At 39.8% G+C, this 17,415-nt stretch overlaps 1 protein-coding gene across 2 annotated transcripts in view; it reads left to right on the top strand.

Moving 5' to 3' along the window:
- The window catches only part of LOC134347969 (uncharacterized), a 121,859-nt gene that overhangs the window by 65,065 nt on the left and 39,379 nt on the right, over positions 1 to 17,415 (top strand). For both annotated transcript variants that reach the window (XM_063050657.1, XM_063050656.1), the window contains exons 10-11: positions 3,096 to 3,179; positions 14,823 to 14,885. In XM_063050657.1, coding sequence (XP_062906727.1) covers positions 3,096 to 3,179; positions 14,823 to 14,885 — 147 coding nt within the window. The remainder of the gene's footprint in view (positions 1 to 3,095; positions 3,180 to 14,822; positions 14,886 to 17,415) is intronic.

Raw genomic sequence — 17,415 nt, 5'->3', positions numbered from 1 at the left:
GACAAGTAGGGTAAAGGAAAACCCCAAGGCATTCTTCAATTATGTGAAGAAAAAAAAGATGACAGGAGTGAAGGTAGGACTGATTAGAGATAAAGGTGGGAAGATGTGCCTGTAGGCTGTGGAAGTGAGTGAGGTCCTCAATGAATACTTCTCTTCGGTGTTCACCAATGAGAGGGAACTTGATGATGGTGAGGACAATATGAGTGAGGTTGATGTTCTGGAGCATGTTGATATTAAGGGAGAGGAGGTGTTGGAGTTGTTAAAATACATTAGAACGGATAAGTCCCCGGGGCCTGACGGAATATTCCCCAGGCTGCTCCACGAGGCGAGGGAAGAGATTGCTGAGCCTCTGGCTAGGATCTTTATGTCCTCGTTGTCCACGGGAATTCTACCGGACGATTGGAGAGAGGCGAATATTGTCCCCTTGTTCAAAAAAGGTAGTAGGGATAGTCCTGGTAATTATAGACCAGTGAGCCTTACGTCTGTGGTGGGAAAGCTGTTGGAAAAGATTCTTAGCGATAGGATCTCTGGGCATTTAGAGAATTATGGTCTGATCAGGGATATTCAGCATGGCTTTGTGAAAGGTAGATCGTGTCTTGCAAGCCTGATAGAGTTCTTTGAGGAGGTGACCAGGCATATAGATGAGGGTAGTGCAGTGGATGTGATCTATATGGATTTTAGTGAGGCATTTGACAAGGTTCCACATGGTAGGCTCATTCAGAAAGTCAGGAGGCATGGGATCCAGGGAAGTTTGGCAAGGTGGATTCAGAACTGGCTTGCCTGCAGAAGGCAGAGGGTGGTGGTGGAGGGAGTACATTCAGATTGGAGGATTGTGACTAGTGGTGTCCCACAAGGATCTGTTCTAGGACCTCTACTTTTCATGATTTTTATTAACGACCTGGATGTGGGGGTAGAAGGGTGGGTTGGCAAGTTTGCAGACGACACAAAGGTTGGTGGTGTTGTAGATAGTGTAGAGGATTGTCAAAGATTGCAGAGAGACATTGATAGGATGCAGAAGTGGGCTGAGAAGTGGCAGATGGAGTTCAACCCGGAGAAGTGTGAGGTGGTACACTTTGGAAGGACAAACTCCAAGGCAGAGTACAAAGTAAATGGCAGGATTCTTGGTAGTGTGGAGGTGCCGAGGGATCTCGGGGTACATGTCCACAGATCCCTGAAAGTTGCCTCACAGGTGGATAGGGTAGTTAAGAAAGTTTATGGGGTGTTAGCTTTCATAAGTCGAGGGATGGAGTTTAAGAGTCACGATGTAATGATGCAGCTCTATTAAACTCTGGTTAGGCCACACTTGGAGTGCTGTGTCCAGTTCTGGTCACCTCACTATAGGAAGGTGGAAGCATTGGAAAGGGTACAGAGGAGATTTACCAGGATGCTGCCTGGTTTAGAGAGTATGCATTATGATCAGAGATTAAGGGAGCTAGGGCTTTACTCTTTGGAGAGAAGGAGGATGAGAGGAGACATGATAGAGGTATACAAGATATTAAGAGGAATAGATAGAGTGGATAGCCAGTACCCCTTCCCCAGGGCACCACTGCTCAATACAAGAGGACACGGCTTTAAGGTAAGGGGTGGGAAGTTCAACGGGGATATTAGAGGAAGAATTTTTACTCAGAGAGTGGTTGGTGTGTGGAATACACTGCCTGAGTCAGTGGTGGAGGCAGATACACTAGTGAAGTTTAAGAGACTACTAGACAGGTATATGGAGGAATTTAAGGTGGGGGGTTATATGGGAGGCAGGGTTTGAGGGTCAGCACAACATTGTGGGCCGAAGGGCCTGTACTGTGCTGTACTATTCTATGTTCCTCTCCACATCACCCATTTCCTCTCTGGCTGCAAAATCTTCAGTTATGGAGTGACGAGCTCCTGAAAGCACTGTCCATGGAACACTTGTCCTTTGCCTTTGCTGATGGCACACAGTAAAGTTAGCTGTCTCTCAGATGCCAAAGCCCAGATCATATACTTCTCCAGCTGATGAGGTTTTCTCACCAGTGGTTGTCCAGGAGCTCGAAAGTTCGCTCATGACACAGGGTGTGCATTCCATGGGTCTGCAGACCCTTTCCATTCTTCTTTTTAGTTAAAATGACCTACTAACGCAGTTCCTCTCCCCCAGCCCTCCCCACCAACTTCACCTGAGACACAGTGTTTAAAACTTAGAATCAAGTTTGAACCTTCATTTGTCCGATACCCAGCTATTGAAATCGGTTCTAATTTTCCATCACCTTACAGCTGATCCACCACAATAAAGGATCAGTTTACTATATTTCAGATCCACGTGAATTTGTTGTACTCTCAGAATAAACTGACAACATAAATGAATATTTCTGTATTTTATCTGTGATACCACTTTTATTTTTGTAATTCAAATATTTATTATTATTTATTCTTATTTTACAAAGCAGCACAGCATATCATAGAGCAGATGGAGTACAGCATATTTACACAGCCATCCCATGACAGGAAAACAAGTAAAACTTAGAAACAGAAGGAAGTTCTAATTTGAGTTTAAATTAACATACAACCAAAATTGATCCCACGCATCTTGCACTTTTCCCTCACTGTTAATTCTTCCCAACATGTGTTCATATGATGAAATCTTAATCATTTCCTCAGTCCATTCCTTCACAGTGGGTCATCTGGGTTTTTTCCAGTTTTGCAATATAGTTCTTGCAGCTGTGATGAGACCCACCTTTAAAATAGTGAACTTGTCATTGTTTATGTTGGGTATCATTGTCTGTCACCCAGGAGACAAAGCCGTGGGCACAAGGGCAATGTGACCAACTCCCCAATAAATCAAGAACTTTACACCAAAATGGACGAACCATGGAACACTCCCAAATCTTGTGAAAGTATATGCCCACCTCATTTTTACATTTCCAGCATAAATTATTATCAACAATCCCCACTTTGTAGAGTCTAGTTGGTGTCCAATAATAATACGTGATATCACTTTTGATATCTGAGTAACTTTTGCTGGACTTTATTATAATAATGTATTAGAAAACAGTTTGCAAATCTAAACTCAGAAGATGCAACCTTTCACTGTGGAGATGACCTGTATTAACGTGATTGATTTCTTAAAGGTATCTGTGCACTGGCGATTGGGAGTGATGGAGGAGGTTCAGTAAGAATCCCAGCATCGTTTTGTGGGGTGGTAGGACTGAAAGGTATTATTGTTTTGGTATGAATATATGATATACTTGCAAGAAAACGCTTTTCTGATTTTGGAAACTCTTTAACCATTTTGTTACCTGATCACATCTAAGTATTTTTCCATGAAGTATTTCTTTAATCACAGTTCCTTTACAGAGATGAGTTGAGTAATTGACTTTCAAATGCAAAATTGTAACTTGGGGTCCAAAAGCTGAATAACCCTACAAATTGATAACTGTGAATGCTAGTCTCTTCTTTGATTTGGGATCTGAATAAATGGATTAATAAAGAGAGTTTTTTTTTTGACATTGCTTTCTCTGTAAATTTGGGCATGAGACCACATTATCAGTGCTCAGATGACCCTGGGCACCTGCACTTCTAATATGGGTGAAGCCTCTTAGAAGAATGGATTCTGGAAATGATGCCTTGAAGTGGCTGTTGAGTGTCCTTCATGCATTCTTAACCAGGCTTGTGGAATACAAATGAAAACAAAAATGTAATTTCAGTAACCACTAAGCTGTTGAAAGGGATCAATTTAAAAATGAACATATTGAACAAGATTGTTTGTTTAAACACAAGAGACTGCAAATGCTGGAAATCCAGAGCAATAATGCTGCCTGACCTGCTGAGTTCCTCAACACACATCAAAGTTACTGGTGAACGCAGCAGGCCAGGCAGCATCTCTAGGAAGAGGTACAGTGGACATTTTGGGCCGAGACCCTTCGCCAGGACTAACTGAAAGAAGAGCTAGTAAGAGATTTGAAAGTTGGAGGGGGAGGGGGAGATCCAAAATGATAGGAGAAGACAGGAGGGGGAGGGATGGAGCCAAGAGCTGGACAGGTGATAGGCAAAAGGGATATGAGTGGATCATGGGACAGGAGGCCCAGGGAGAAAGAAAAGGGGGAGGAGGGAAAACCCAGAGGATGGGTAAGGGGTATAGTGAGAGGGACAGAGTTAGAAAAAGGAAAGAGAGAAAAAGAATGTGTGTATATAAATAAATAACGGATGGGGTACGAGGGAGAGGTGGGGCATTAGTGGAAGTTTGAGAAGTCAATATTCATGCCATCAGGTTGGAGGCTACCCAGACGGAATATAAGGTGTTGTTCTTCCAACCTGAGTGTGGCTTCATCTTTACAGTAGAGGAGGTCGTGGATAGACATAACAGAATGGGAATGGGATGTGGAATTAAAATGTGTGGCCACTGGGAGATCCTGCTTTCTCTCGCGGGCAGAGCTTAGGTGTTCAGCAAGATGATCTCCCAGCCTGCGTCGGGTCTCGCCAATATATAGAAAGCCACATCGGGAGCACTGGACGCAGTATATCACCCCAGCCGACTGACGGGTGAAGTGTCGCCTCACCTGGAAGGACTGCTGCTTTCTCTGGCGGACAGAGCGTAGGTGGCCAGTGGCCACACATTTTAATTCCAGGTCCCATTCCCATTCTGATACGTCTATCCACGGCCTCCTCTACTGTCAAGATGAAGCCACACTCAGGCTGGAGGAACAACACCTTATATTCCGTCTGGGTAGCCTCCAACCTGATGGCATGAACATTGACTTCTCAAACTTCCACTAATGCCCCACCTCCTCCTCGTATCCCATCCGTGATTTATTTATATACACACATTCTTTCTCTCTCTCTCCTTTTTCTCCCTCTGTCCCTCTCACTATACCCCTTGCCCATCCTCTGGGTCCCCCCCCCCGCCCCCCTTGTCTTTCTTCCTGGACCTCCTGTCCCATGATCCTCTCGTATTCCTTTTGCCTATCACTGTCCAGCTCTTGGCTCCATCCCTCCCCCTCCTGTCTTCTCCTATCATTTTGGATCTCCCCCTCCCCCTCCCACTTTCAAATCTCTTACTAACTCTTCCTTCAGTTAGTCCTGACGAAGGGTCTCGGCCCGAAACGTCGACTGTACCTCTTCCTAGAGATACTGCCTGGCCTGCTGCGTTCACCAGCAACTTTGATGTGTGTTGCTTGGATTTCCAGCATCTGCAGAATTCCTCGTGCTGAGTTCCTCCATCATTTTGTATGTATTGCTTTATAAAAGTTAGCCCTGTTTGAGGGTATTGGGTGTTTTTTTTTAAGTGGCATTATGGTGTTTAGCAATTGTCAAAATAGTCAGTAGTCAAAAAGCAATAGTATATAGATGTTGGAATTCTAAAAAGAAACAAATAAAATCTCGGAATACTCAGCTCGGGCAGCATCTGTGAGAAAAGAAATAACTCGTTTAGGGTTAATATTTTCAGCCCTATTACAAAACCTTTTAGCCTTTAGTTTTTTTTGTGGGGGGGATGTGAGCATTATTGGTAATGCTATCAATTGGATCATAAGACAAAGGAGCAGAATTGGGCTATTCGGCCCATTGACTGCTCCACCATTCCATCGTGGCTGAGTTGTTATTCCCCTCAACCCTAATCTCCTGTCTTCTCCCCATGACCTTTGACACTCTTGCTAATCAAGAACCTGTCAACCTCCACTTTAAACATACCCAATGAGTCGGCCTCCAAAACTGTCTGTGGCGATGAATTCAACAGATTCACCGCCTTCTGGCTGAAGAAATTCTTCCTCATCTCTGATCTAAACGGGCATCCCTCTATTCTGAGGCTGTGCCCACTGGCCCTGGAGTTTCCATTAAAGGAAGCATCCTCTCCACCATCCACTGTATGTAGGGTTTTCCATATTCAATAGGATTCAGCGAGATCCTCCCCGCCCCACCCTGTTTTTCTGAACTCCAGTGAGTACAGGCCCAGAGCCATCAAACACTCCTTGTACCGTAACCCTTTCATTCCCAGAATCATTCTCATGAATCTCCTCTGTATCCTATCCAATGCCAGCACATTCTTTCTTAGATAAGGGGCCAAAAATTGCTCACAATACTTCAAGTGTTGACCAATGCCTTATAAAGCCTCAGCATTACATCCTTGTTCTTGTATTCCAGTCCCCTTGAAATGAATGCTAACACTGCAATTGCCTTCCCTACCACCAACTCCTCCTTTAGGGAATCCTGCATTAGGACTTCCAAGTCCCTTTGTAACTCTGATTTCTGAATCTTCACTCCATTTAGAAAATAGTTTGTTGTTATGTCTTCTACCAAAGTGCATGACCATACACTTCCCTATGCTGTATTCCGTCTGCTCCTTCTTTGCACATTCCACTAATCTGTCCAAGTATTCCGCAGTCCTCCTGCTTCCTCAATGCTTCTTGCCCCTCCATTTTTCTTCGCATCCAAAGAATTCCAATAGATTTGTCGGGAAAGATTTCCCCTTAAAGAACCCATGCTGACTTTGGTCTATTTTATCACGTGCCTCCAAATACCCAGAAGCCTCATTCTTAATAATGAATTCCAATGTCTTCCCAACCACTGAAGTCAGGCTAACTGGTCAATAATTTCCTGTCATTTACCTCCCTCCCTTAAAGAGTGGAGCAACATTTGCAATTTTCCAGTCCTCCAGAATCAGAATGAATCGGGTATGTGCAAACTGTTGTATATTAAGTAGTTAAATTAAAAATAGTGCAAAAACAGAAATAATAATAAAAAAAACAGTGAGGTAATGTTCATGGGATCAATGTCCATTTGGGAATCCGATGGCAAAGGGGAAGAAGCTGTTCCTGTATCGCTGAGTGTGTGCCTTCAGGCTTCTGTACCTCCTTCCTGACAGTAACAATGAGAAGAGGACATGCCCTGGGTGGTGGGGATCCTGAATGATGGATGCTGCCTCTCTGAGACTCCACTTCCTGACGATGCCTTGAGTGCTATGGAGGCTGGTACCCAAGTTGGAGCTGACTAATTTTACAACTTCCTGTAACTTCTTTCAATCCTGTGCAGTAGCTTTCCACTCCCTGCACCCCCCCCCCCCAATCACAGGCAGTGATGCAGCCTGTTAGGATGCATCTGTAGAAGTTTTCGAGAGTTTCAGGTGACAAACCAGATCTCCTCAAACTCCGAATGAAATATAGCTGCTGTCTTGCCTTCGTTGTAGCTGCATGGATATGTTGGGACCAGGTTAAATCCTCAGAGATCTTGACACCCAGGAACTTGAAATTGCTCACTCTCTCCACTTCTGATCCCTCTATGAGAATTGGTTCATGCTCCCTTGTCTTACTCCTTCTGAAGTCCACAATCAGCTCTTTGGTCTTACTGGCATTGAGTGCAAGGTTGTTGCTGTGACACCACTCCACGAGCTGGTATATCTCACTCCTGTACGCCCTCTCATCTCCATCTGAGATTCTCCCAACAATAGTTGTATAATCAGCAAATTTATAGAGGGTATTTGAGCTGTGCCTACCCACACTGTCACGGGTATAGAGAGAGTAGAGCAGTGGGCTAAGCACACACCCCTGAGGTGCACCAGTGCTGATTGTCAGTGAGGAGGAGATGTTATCACCAATCCGCACAGATTGTGGTCTTCCAGTTAGGAAGATTGCAAAGGAAAATACAGAGGCCCAGGTTCTGTAGCTTTTTAACCAGAGCTGTGGGAATGATTGTGTTAAACGCTAAGCTAGAGTCAATGAACAGCATCCTGACAAACAGAAAAATCTGCAGGTGCTGGAAATGCAAGCAACACCCACACAAAATGCTGAAGGAACTCAGCAGGCCAGGCAACATATATGGAGGGGGAAAAAAAGTACTTTTTTCCATAAATGCTGCCTGGTCTGCTGAATTCCTCCAGCATTTTGTGAGTATCCTGACATGGGTGTTGTATTTACCAGGTGATCTAAGGCCGTGTGAAGAGCCATTGAGATTGCGTCTGCCATAGACCTTTAGTGGTAATAGGTAAATTTCAGTGTGTCCAGGTCTTTGCTGAGGCAGAAGTTCAGTGTAGTCATGACCAACCTCTTACCAGGTTCCATCGGGGCTTGCTGCCTTGCAAGGATTCACACTCCTGAAAGACAGCCTGACATTGGCCCTTGAGACAGAGATCACAGGGTGACCTGGTGCAGCAGGGATCTTCACAGCTGTAGTTATACTGTCCCTTTCTTTTCTTTTTAAATCTTTTTATTAAATAAGTATACTAAAAGGTAAGCCATATAGACACTAATACACTGTTAGAATATAATAAAATTACAGAAGATATTAATACAAAAAAGATACTACAAACAATGTAATTTAAACATAACATACCAAGGTAACATAATAGTATACTAATTTTATATATGTATCAATAGAGAAAAGGAAAACCCCTCCCCCCCCCAAAAAAACCCACCGTGCAACTAACTAAAAGCAAAGCAAAGCAATGGGCTAACTTGAAACCAAACAGAGTTAAACTTAAAATCACGTCCTCAATCCCGACCTCCATTAAAAACAGTAAAAAAAAACAAGAAGGGTATATATTACATTAAATGAAAATATTGAATAAAAGATCTCCAAGTCTGTTCAAATTTAAATGAGGAGTCATAAAGATTGCTTCTAATTTTCTCCAGATTCAAGCATAATATCGTCTGAGAAAACCAAAAAAAGGTAGTTGGAGCATTAAGCTCTTTCCAATGTTGTAAGATACATCTTTTCGCCATTAAAGTAAGAAATGCAATCATTCTACGGGCTGAAGGGGAGAGATTACTGGAAATTTTAGGTAGTCCAAAGATAGCAGTAATAGGGTGAGGAGAGATATCTATAGTCAATACCTTGGAGATAATATTAAAAATGTCTCTCCAAAAAGTTTCCAAAGTAGGGCAAGACCAAAACATATGAGCTAAAGAGGCTATCTGCCCCGGACATGTATCACAAAAAGGATTAATATGAGAATAAAAGCGCGCTAACTTATCTTTGGACATATGTGCTCTATGAACAACTTTAAATTGAATTAGGGAATGTTTAGCACAGATAGAGGAAGTATTGACTAATTGTAAAATCTGCCCCCAGTCATCCACGGAAATGGTAAGCCCCAATTCCTGTTCCCAATCTACCCTAATCTTATCAAATGGAGCTTTCCTAAGTTTCATAATAATATTATAAATCATAGCCGATGCACCTTTCTGACATGGATTAAGGTTGATTATAGTATCTAAAATGTATGTAGGAGGAAGCATTGGAAAGGAAGAAAGTATAGTACTTAGGAAATTTCTAACTTGTAGATATCTAAAAAAAATGTATTCTTGATAAGTTATATTATTAGATAATTGTTCAAAAGACATAAGGGAACCATCTAAAAATAAATCCAAAAACCGTGAAATACCTTTAGTCTTCCAAGTTTGAAAAGCACAATCCGTAAAAGAGGGAGGAAAAAATATGTTACCTAAAATAGGAATCGCTAACCCAAATTGATTAAGATCAAAAGATTTTCTGAATTGAAACCAAATACGCAAGATATATTTAACTATCGGGTTAGACACCTGTTTAAGGCGTTTCCAATCAAAAGGAAGAGAGGAACCTAAAATAGAGCCAAGTGTAAAACCCTGAACAGATTGTAATTCCAATACTACCCATTTAGGAATGGATAGTATATCCTGGTCCAGTAACCAGAATTTCATATGTCGAATATTAATTGCCCAATAATAAAATCTAAAGTTAGGTAATGCTAAGCCTCCATCTCTCTTAGCTTTCTGTAAATGTATTTTACCCAGTCTCGGGTTTCTATTCTGCCAAATAAATGAAGAAATTTTAGAGTCAACTTTGTCAAAAAAAGATTTTGGAACAAAGATTGGTAATGCTTAAAACATATATAAAAATTTTGGCAAAAAAAACATCTTAACTGCATTAATACGACCAATCAAAGTTAAATATAAAGGAAACCATTTAGATGAAAGTTGAGTAATATGGACTATTAATGGTAAAAAGTTGGTCTTAAATAAATCTTTGTATTTACAAGTAATTTTAATCCCAAGATATGAAAAATAATTATTAATCAATTTAAATGGAAATTTATAATATAAGGGAAGTTGTTTATTAATCGGAAAGAGTTCACTCTTACTAAGATTTAATTTATAACCTGAAAAAAGACCAAATTGTGCTAATAACTCTAAAACAGCCGGGATGGATTTTTGAGGATTAGAAATATATAAAAGTAAATCATCAGCATAGAGTGATAATTTATGGGACTTTAAGCCCCGAGTTATCCCAGTAATATTTGGAGATTCTCGAATGGCAATTGCAAGAGGTCCTAAAGCAATATCAAATAATAAGGGACTAAGAGGACAACCTTGTCGAGTACCTCGAAAAAGAGGGAAAAAAGGTGAACTTAAAGAGTTAGTACGGACTGAGGCCACAGGAGAATAATCTAAGAGTTTAATCCAGGATATAAATTTCGAGCTAAAATTAAACATTTCAAGCACCTTAAATAAATAAGGCCATTCTACTCTATCAAAAGCTTTCTTGGCATCTAAAGAGATAACACACTCAGGAACATTTTGTGAGGGAGTATAAACGATATTTAACAGTGTACGAATATTATAAAAAGAGTAACGACCTTTAATAAAACCCGTTTGGTCTTCCGAAATAATAGAGGGAAGTACTTTTTCTAATCTATTTGCTAATAACTTAGAAAAAACTTTAGAATCAATATTTAATAAAGATATTGGTCTATAAGATGCACATTGAGCAGGATCTTTATCCTTCTTTAATATTAAAGAAATTGACGCTCTATTAAAAGATTCAGGAAGTTTACCAAGTTTCAATGAAGCCTCAAAAACCCTACAGAGCCAAGGGATTAATGAAGGAGCAAAACATTTATAAAATTCTACGGTAAACCCATCAGGGCCAGGAGCTTTCCCCAAATTCATAGAGAAAATAACATTCTTATTCTCATCCATGGTAATGGGAGTATCTAACATAGAAGCCATATCCTGTGAAATCTCAGGGAAGTCTAAATTATCTAAAAAATCATTCATATATTTAGAATCTCGAGGAGACTCTGATTGATATAAGGAAGAGTAAAAATCACAGAAGGTTTGATTAATCCCCACATGATCAAGTATCAGTCGATCATTTTGGTTATAAATCTGATTAATTTGAGATTTAGCATAATTAGACTTCAATTGATTAGCCAACAGTTTGCCAATTTTGTCACTGTGTACATAAAATTCACTTCTTGTTTTCTTTAATTGGTTTACAATCGAGGACAAGAGTAATAAACTGTGTTCCATTTGAAGTTCAGTTCTTTGTTTATATAACTCCTCAGAAGGAGCTATAACATATTTCTTATCAATTTCCTTAATCTTGTCCACAATTACCAACTCCTCCTGCTTCTGCTTCTTCCTCAAAGCAGCAGAATACGAGATAATCTGACCACGAATATAAGCTTTAAACGTGTCCCAAAGAGTGTTAACAGAAATATCCTCTGTATGGTTAATTGTAAAAAAAAGATCAATCTGTTCATTCATAAAGTTAACAAAATCTGAGTCCTGAAGCAACAGTGAATTAAAACGCCACTGTCTATTATTTCGTATATTGGCCAGAATTTTAATAGAAAGCTTAAGTGGAGCATGATCCGAAATGGTTATAGAGTCATAATCACATTTAATCACTGAGGAAATAAGACGAGAATCAATAAAGAAATAATCAATTCTTGAATAGGAATAATGAACATGTGAGAAAAAAGAAAAATCTTTTTCCTGAGGATGCAAAAAGCGCCAAATGTCCGTCGACCCAGAATCAGAAAGGAATGAATTAATCAAAGTTGCAGATTTATTAGGTAAGGTCCGTAAAGGAGCCGAACGGTCCAAAGCTGGAGACAAACAGGTATTAAGATCTCCGCCCCAGATCAATGAAAACTCATTCAAATTCGGAAACTGATTAAATAATGATTTATAAAATTCCGGACAGTCCATATTAGGAGCATAAACATTAACCAAAACTACTTTTTTATTAAATAGTAAACCACTAACCAATAGAAATCTACCATTCGGATCAGAAATAATATCATGTTGTATAAAAGTAACTGAGGAGTCTATAAAAATAGAGACGCCTCGAATCTTAGCATTGGAGTTCGAATGGAACTGTTGTTCCTTCCAGAATTTAAAAAAACGTAGTCTGTCCCCCCTCTGCACTTGGGTCTCTTGTAAGAATAAAATTTGTGCTTTAAGTCTCCGGAACACTTTAAAAATTTTTTTCCTTTTAATAGGATGATTAAGACCATTAGTATTCCAGGAGACAAAATTAATAATAGACTCCATAAACCCTAAAGTCAACCCACAACAAGGAGGATTGACAATAGGCTCGACCCACGAACCCGGAGAGGGAACAGAACATACAAGAGATACCGGGAAGAAGAACGCAACCAATACTTCAATAATGTATATAGCCCAAGAAGAAAGAAACTGAAATGTGAAGCCCCTCCCACCACCCCCCACCCCATGACCCCAAGGCTAAATCTAATGCAGACCAGCCCGAAAGAAGCAAGCACTAAAACTACCCCCATGACTTCCGGTATACGCTCCCTAAAAAAAAAGTGTAAATATAAAAAAGATCAGCTGATTATAAAACAGTAAAAGAATAAAAAAAAGATAACTCAATTAAAATAAACACATAACAGAATAAAAGCCAGAAAATATATTAAAAAACCGCAATAAACCCCAGACCCATGAATAAACAAAACAACAAAAAAAATAAGATTATTAACATAAACTAGTTATAAAAACCTACAAAACAAAATAGATTTTAAAAAAAACTACAAAATTTAAGGCCACAAAGGAAATATGTAAAATGACAATAAGGAAGTAACCACCCAGAATCCCCTGGGAAAAAGAAAGAAATGACGCAGTTAAAAAGAAAGTTTAGCAACCATATTAAGTAATCAAAAATAAACTTTTCTGCCCAAATAGGGCAAAAAAAACATTAAGACCGACAAATTCACAGCCTCCGATCAACGGAGATAGTTAAAAAATTACAATTAAGATGTTGAAGGTGAAAATTGATCCAGATAACTCTGGGCATCCGATGGAGAGTCAAAAAAACAGAGGGCTCCATCCAACGTACAAATCCTTAAACGTGCAGGGTAAAGAAGCGCTGGTCTTAAATCCATCTTGTAGAGTTCCGACATCACAGATCTGTAACGAACCCGTTGATCCCGGATTGGTTTACTGAAATCTTCCACGAATCGGAACTTAAGATCCAAAAAATCAATGAAACCTTTAGATCGAACGAATCGAAACAGTTTCTCCTTGTCTTGAAAGTAATGAAACCGTAAAATGACGTGCCGAGGTTTATCTGACCTAGGCGAGTATGATGGAACTCTGTGACCACGATCCAATAACGGTGGTTGGTCAGGAAATACAGTAGGAAATGCATCTTTTAAAAGTTGAGAAAAATACTTCATAGGGTTATCAGATTCAACAGCTTCACGCACCCCAATCATTCGTAGATTCTGCCGTCGCATTCTAGATTCTAAGTCAGAGTTTTTAAAGGTCAGAAAGTCAAGTTTCTTCTTCATTACATTAATTGTTTCTTCGATTTTCCCCATCTTAAGCTCACTTATCAATTGAATCGGCAATTTTCTGGAAATTAATTGAAATTTCCGCACGAATCAGCTCCGTAACAGAGGTTGAAATTTCCGCACGAATCAGCTCCGTAACAGAGGTTGAAATTTCCCTTTGAATTAACTCCGATATAGCTTTCAAAGTCACCGGTGGTTCAATCGGAGGGAAATCAATGCCTTTCGGTTTAACCGGAGGTTTGCCATCCTTCCCGTTTTTCCCATTCTTAGACATAGCAGACCTTAAACGCATCCAGTTATCGGAGAGCCCACTGTATTTCAAAGTATTGTAAAAGTTGATGCCTTAATGGTTAATTAAAATATAGCTGATCATAAGAAAAAAAAACTCAAGAGGTAATGGAGCGAGTCAAGAACGCGACTTCACTCCATGAGCGCTACCGGAAGTCCCCATACTGTCCCTTTCAAAGTGGGCATAGAAGGCATTGAGTTTGTGATTCTTGAAAGATCACTCTAATACCTCCACAATCTCTTCAGCTACCTTTTTCCGAAGCCTGGGGTGTACTGCCTGACCCTACTTTAGTGTTTGGTAAAATTGCTGTCATTCAACTGAATGGCAAAAACCTCTGGTATTGTAGTGGGCTAAAGTAATATTAGGTCGGACAAGGTGAGGAGGTTAGCTTTCTTGTCCTCATTTACTGAAGCAGTTTGTATTTTAAGGATATTTAGATAAATGTATCTCTGGTCATCTTTACTGATGGTATAATCTTTGAGAATTTCTAAAACTGAATTCTACAGCTGCCATTACTTGTGTTCCTGGGTTTATGGTTTTCAGTCTCTATTAAGCCAATTAATTCAAAGACTATGTCACCATCAGATCTTTATTGTTACTCAGTATTCAGCCAAATGTGCTCATTCAGCTGGAGAATGAAATGTTCTACTAAAACCTATGAGCTTGATATCTGATTTTTACGAAGTTTTACTGAAGAAACAATTGCTTGTCGGACTTCGGGATTTATCTGAAAAGAATCTGTGCAGACAGAACATCCAGTACACTTTTCACTTTGTGAACACTTTAGCTGATGTGCATTTTTCTGAATTGTATTGCCACAGTAATGCAGGGAATTGTTCACGTCCAAGACTTTCTGTTTATGGAGTTAAATTTGTGCATTTCTAATTGTACTCAGACTTTTGTTACTGTCTCAGAATTGTGTTGACATGCATATTCAAAACATTTGAAACAATTGTATTGCTAACAAAATAAGAACGTTAACAGAATTATTTTTCTTTTTAGTCACTTTTGGTCGAATCAGTTCCTATGGGTCTTATCCTCTTTCTTATTCAACTGTTAGTTTGGGTAAGATGATTTTGGATACACATGCAATTTTCTGTCCTTTTTTTTTAAAGTTTCAAAGAAATGTACATGATATATGTATAGTAAACCTAATTTATTAAAATATTAGTTTTAATATACTGAACAGTATTTCATGAAATGTTTTAATATGTTGAGTGGTATAAATGTTTGAAAGATAACTGGGCAGCATTATCTTTATATATAAATGTAGAGAATAGGAGCAAGCGTAACTTACTCTGCCCTACAGAGTTGCTTCAACATTGAATATGATCATGGTTTATCATCCATATTCCCACTCACTCTCCATTTACCTTGAAGCCCAACATTGATAATGTTTGAATTAATCCAAATTTATATTTCTGCAATGTTATGTTGAAATTGTCCCTTGCCTACAACATAAGGTAATTTTCCTGACGTTCAAGAATAGTAGACATCAGGACTTAATCGAATTAATTTCAGTTTATGTATCTTGTTTTCCTAAAGAAAATCTGATCAACATTTGAACTATATAGCACTGAAACAAGCCCTTCAGCCCTTCTAGTTTATGCTAAACCATTAATCTGCCTAGTCTCATCATCCTGTACTTGGACCATAGCCCTCCTGTCCGTGTACCTATCCAAATTTCTCTTAAATGTTGAAATCGAACCAGGATGCATCATTTGTGCTGGTAGCTTGTTCCACACCCTCTGAGTGAAGAAGCTCCCCTTCATGTTCCCCTTAAAAATTTCACCTTTCACCTTTAACCCATGACCTCTAGTAGTCTCGCCTAAACTCAGTAGGAAAAGAACCTGCTTGCATTTAACCTATCTGTATCCTCATAATTGTGTCTGCTTCTATCAAATCTCCTTTAAATCTCATATATGTTCTATTTAATCTTTCTGTGTAATTCAGGTCTTCAAGTCCCACCAACATTCTTGTAAATTTTCTCTGCACTCTTACAATCTTATTTGCATCTTTCCTGTAGGTAGGTCATTAAAACTGCACACAATACTTCAAATTAGGCTTCATCAACGTCTTGTATAATTTCAACATAACATTCCAACTCCTGTACTCAATACAGGATTTTTGATACGCAAAAAGCTCTCTTTATGACCATATATACCTGTGACGCTACTTTCAAGGAATTATGGATCTGTATTCCCAGATCCCTCTGTTCTACCACACTCCTCGGTGTCCTACCGCTCACTGTATAAAATCTACCCTGGTTGTCCTCCTAAAGTACAACACCTCACACTTGTCTGCATTAAATTCCATCTGGCGTTTTTTTTTTAGCCCATTTTTCCGGCAGCTCCAGATCCCATTGCAAACTTTGGTCTTTCTCTGTGTCAACTACACCCCCCCAATCTTGGTGTCATCCACAAATTTGCTGATCTAGTTTACCACAATATCAACCAGTTCACTGATTTGATGACAAATAACAAAGGACCCAGCATTGATTCCCACCGCACACCACTAGTCACAGGCCTCCAGTCAGAGAGGCAACCATCTGCAACTACTCTCTGGCTTCTCCTGTGAAGCTAATGTTTAATCCAGTTTACTACCTCGCCTTGAATGCCAAGTGACTGAAACTTCTTTACCAACCTTCCATGTGGGTTCTTGTCAAAACACCTTGCTGAAGTTCATGCAGATATCGATTACCTTGCCTTCATCAGTTTTCCTGGTAGCTTCCTCAAATCTCAAAGATTGATTAGACACGACCTAGCATGCACAAAGCCATCTTGATTATTCCTAACAATTCTGTCTATCGAAATATATTGGATCTCTTAGAATACCTTCCAATAACTATCCCACTGCTGATGTCAGCTTCACTGGCCTATCATTCCCTGATTTATTCTGAGTCTTTTTTAAACAACAGAACAACATTACCTATCCTCCAACATGCGGTGACTCACCCTTGGCTAATGATGTTTTAAATATCCCTGCTAAGCCCCCTACAATTTCTGCACTTGCCTCCCACAGGGTCCAAGATAATGCCTTCTCAGATCCTGGGGATTTATCCATCCTAATTTGCCTCAAGACAGCAAACGTCTCCTCTCTGTAATCTGTGTAGGGTCCATGATCTTGCTGCTGCTTTGCCTCATTTCTATTGACTCTGTCCATCTCCCAAGTAAATACAGATGCAAAAATCCATTTATGATCTCCGGGGGTCCACACATAGATTGCCACTCTGATCTTCCAGAGGACTAATTTTGTCCCTTGCTATCCTTTTTGCTCTAAGTATAATCTGTAGAAACCCTTGGAGTTCTTCTTCACCTTATCTGCTAGGGCAACCTCTTTTAGCCCTCCTGATATCCTTCTTAAGTGTTCTCTTGCATTTCCAATAGTCCTCAAGCACCTTATTTGTTCCTGTCTGCATATACCTGCTATGCACCACCTTTTTCTTAACCAGGGTCTCCACCTCAAAAACCAAGATTCCCTGAACGTGTTATCCTTGCCTTTTATTCTGACAGGAACATATAAACTCTGTTCTCTCAAAATTTCATTTTTGAAGGCCTCCCACTTACAAAGTACATCTTAGCCAGAAAACAACCTG

This window comes from Mobula hypostoma, chromosome 6 (assembly GCF_963921235.1).
Source record: "Mobula hypostoma chromosome 6, sMobHyp1.1, whole genome shotgun sequence".
NCBI classification, from domain to species: domain Eukaryota; kingdom Metazoa; phylum Chordata; class Chondrichthyes; order Myliobatiformes; family Myliobatidae; genus Mobula; species Mobula hypostoma.
The sequence above is the reverse complement of the archived record's forward strand: the minus strand, read 5'-3'. Positions and strand labels throughout refer to the sequence as shown.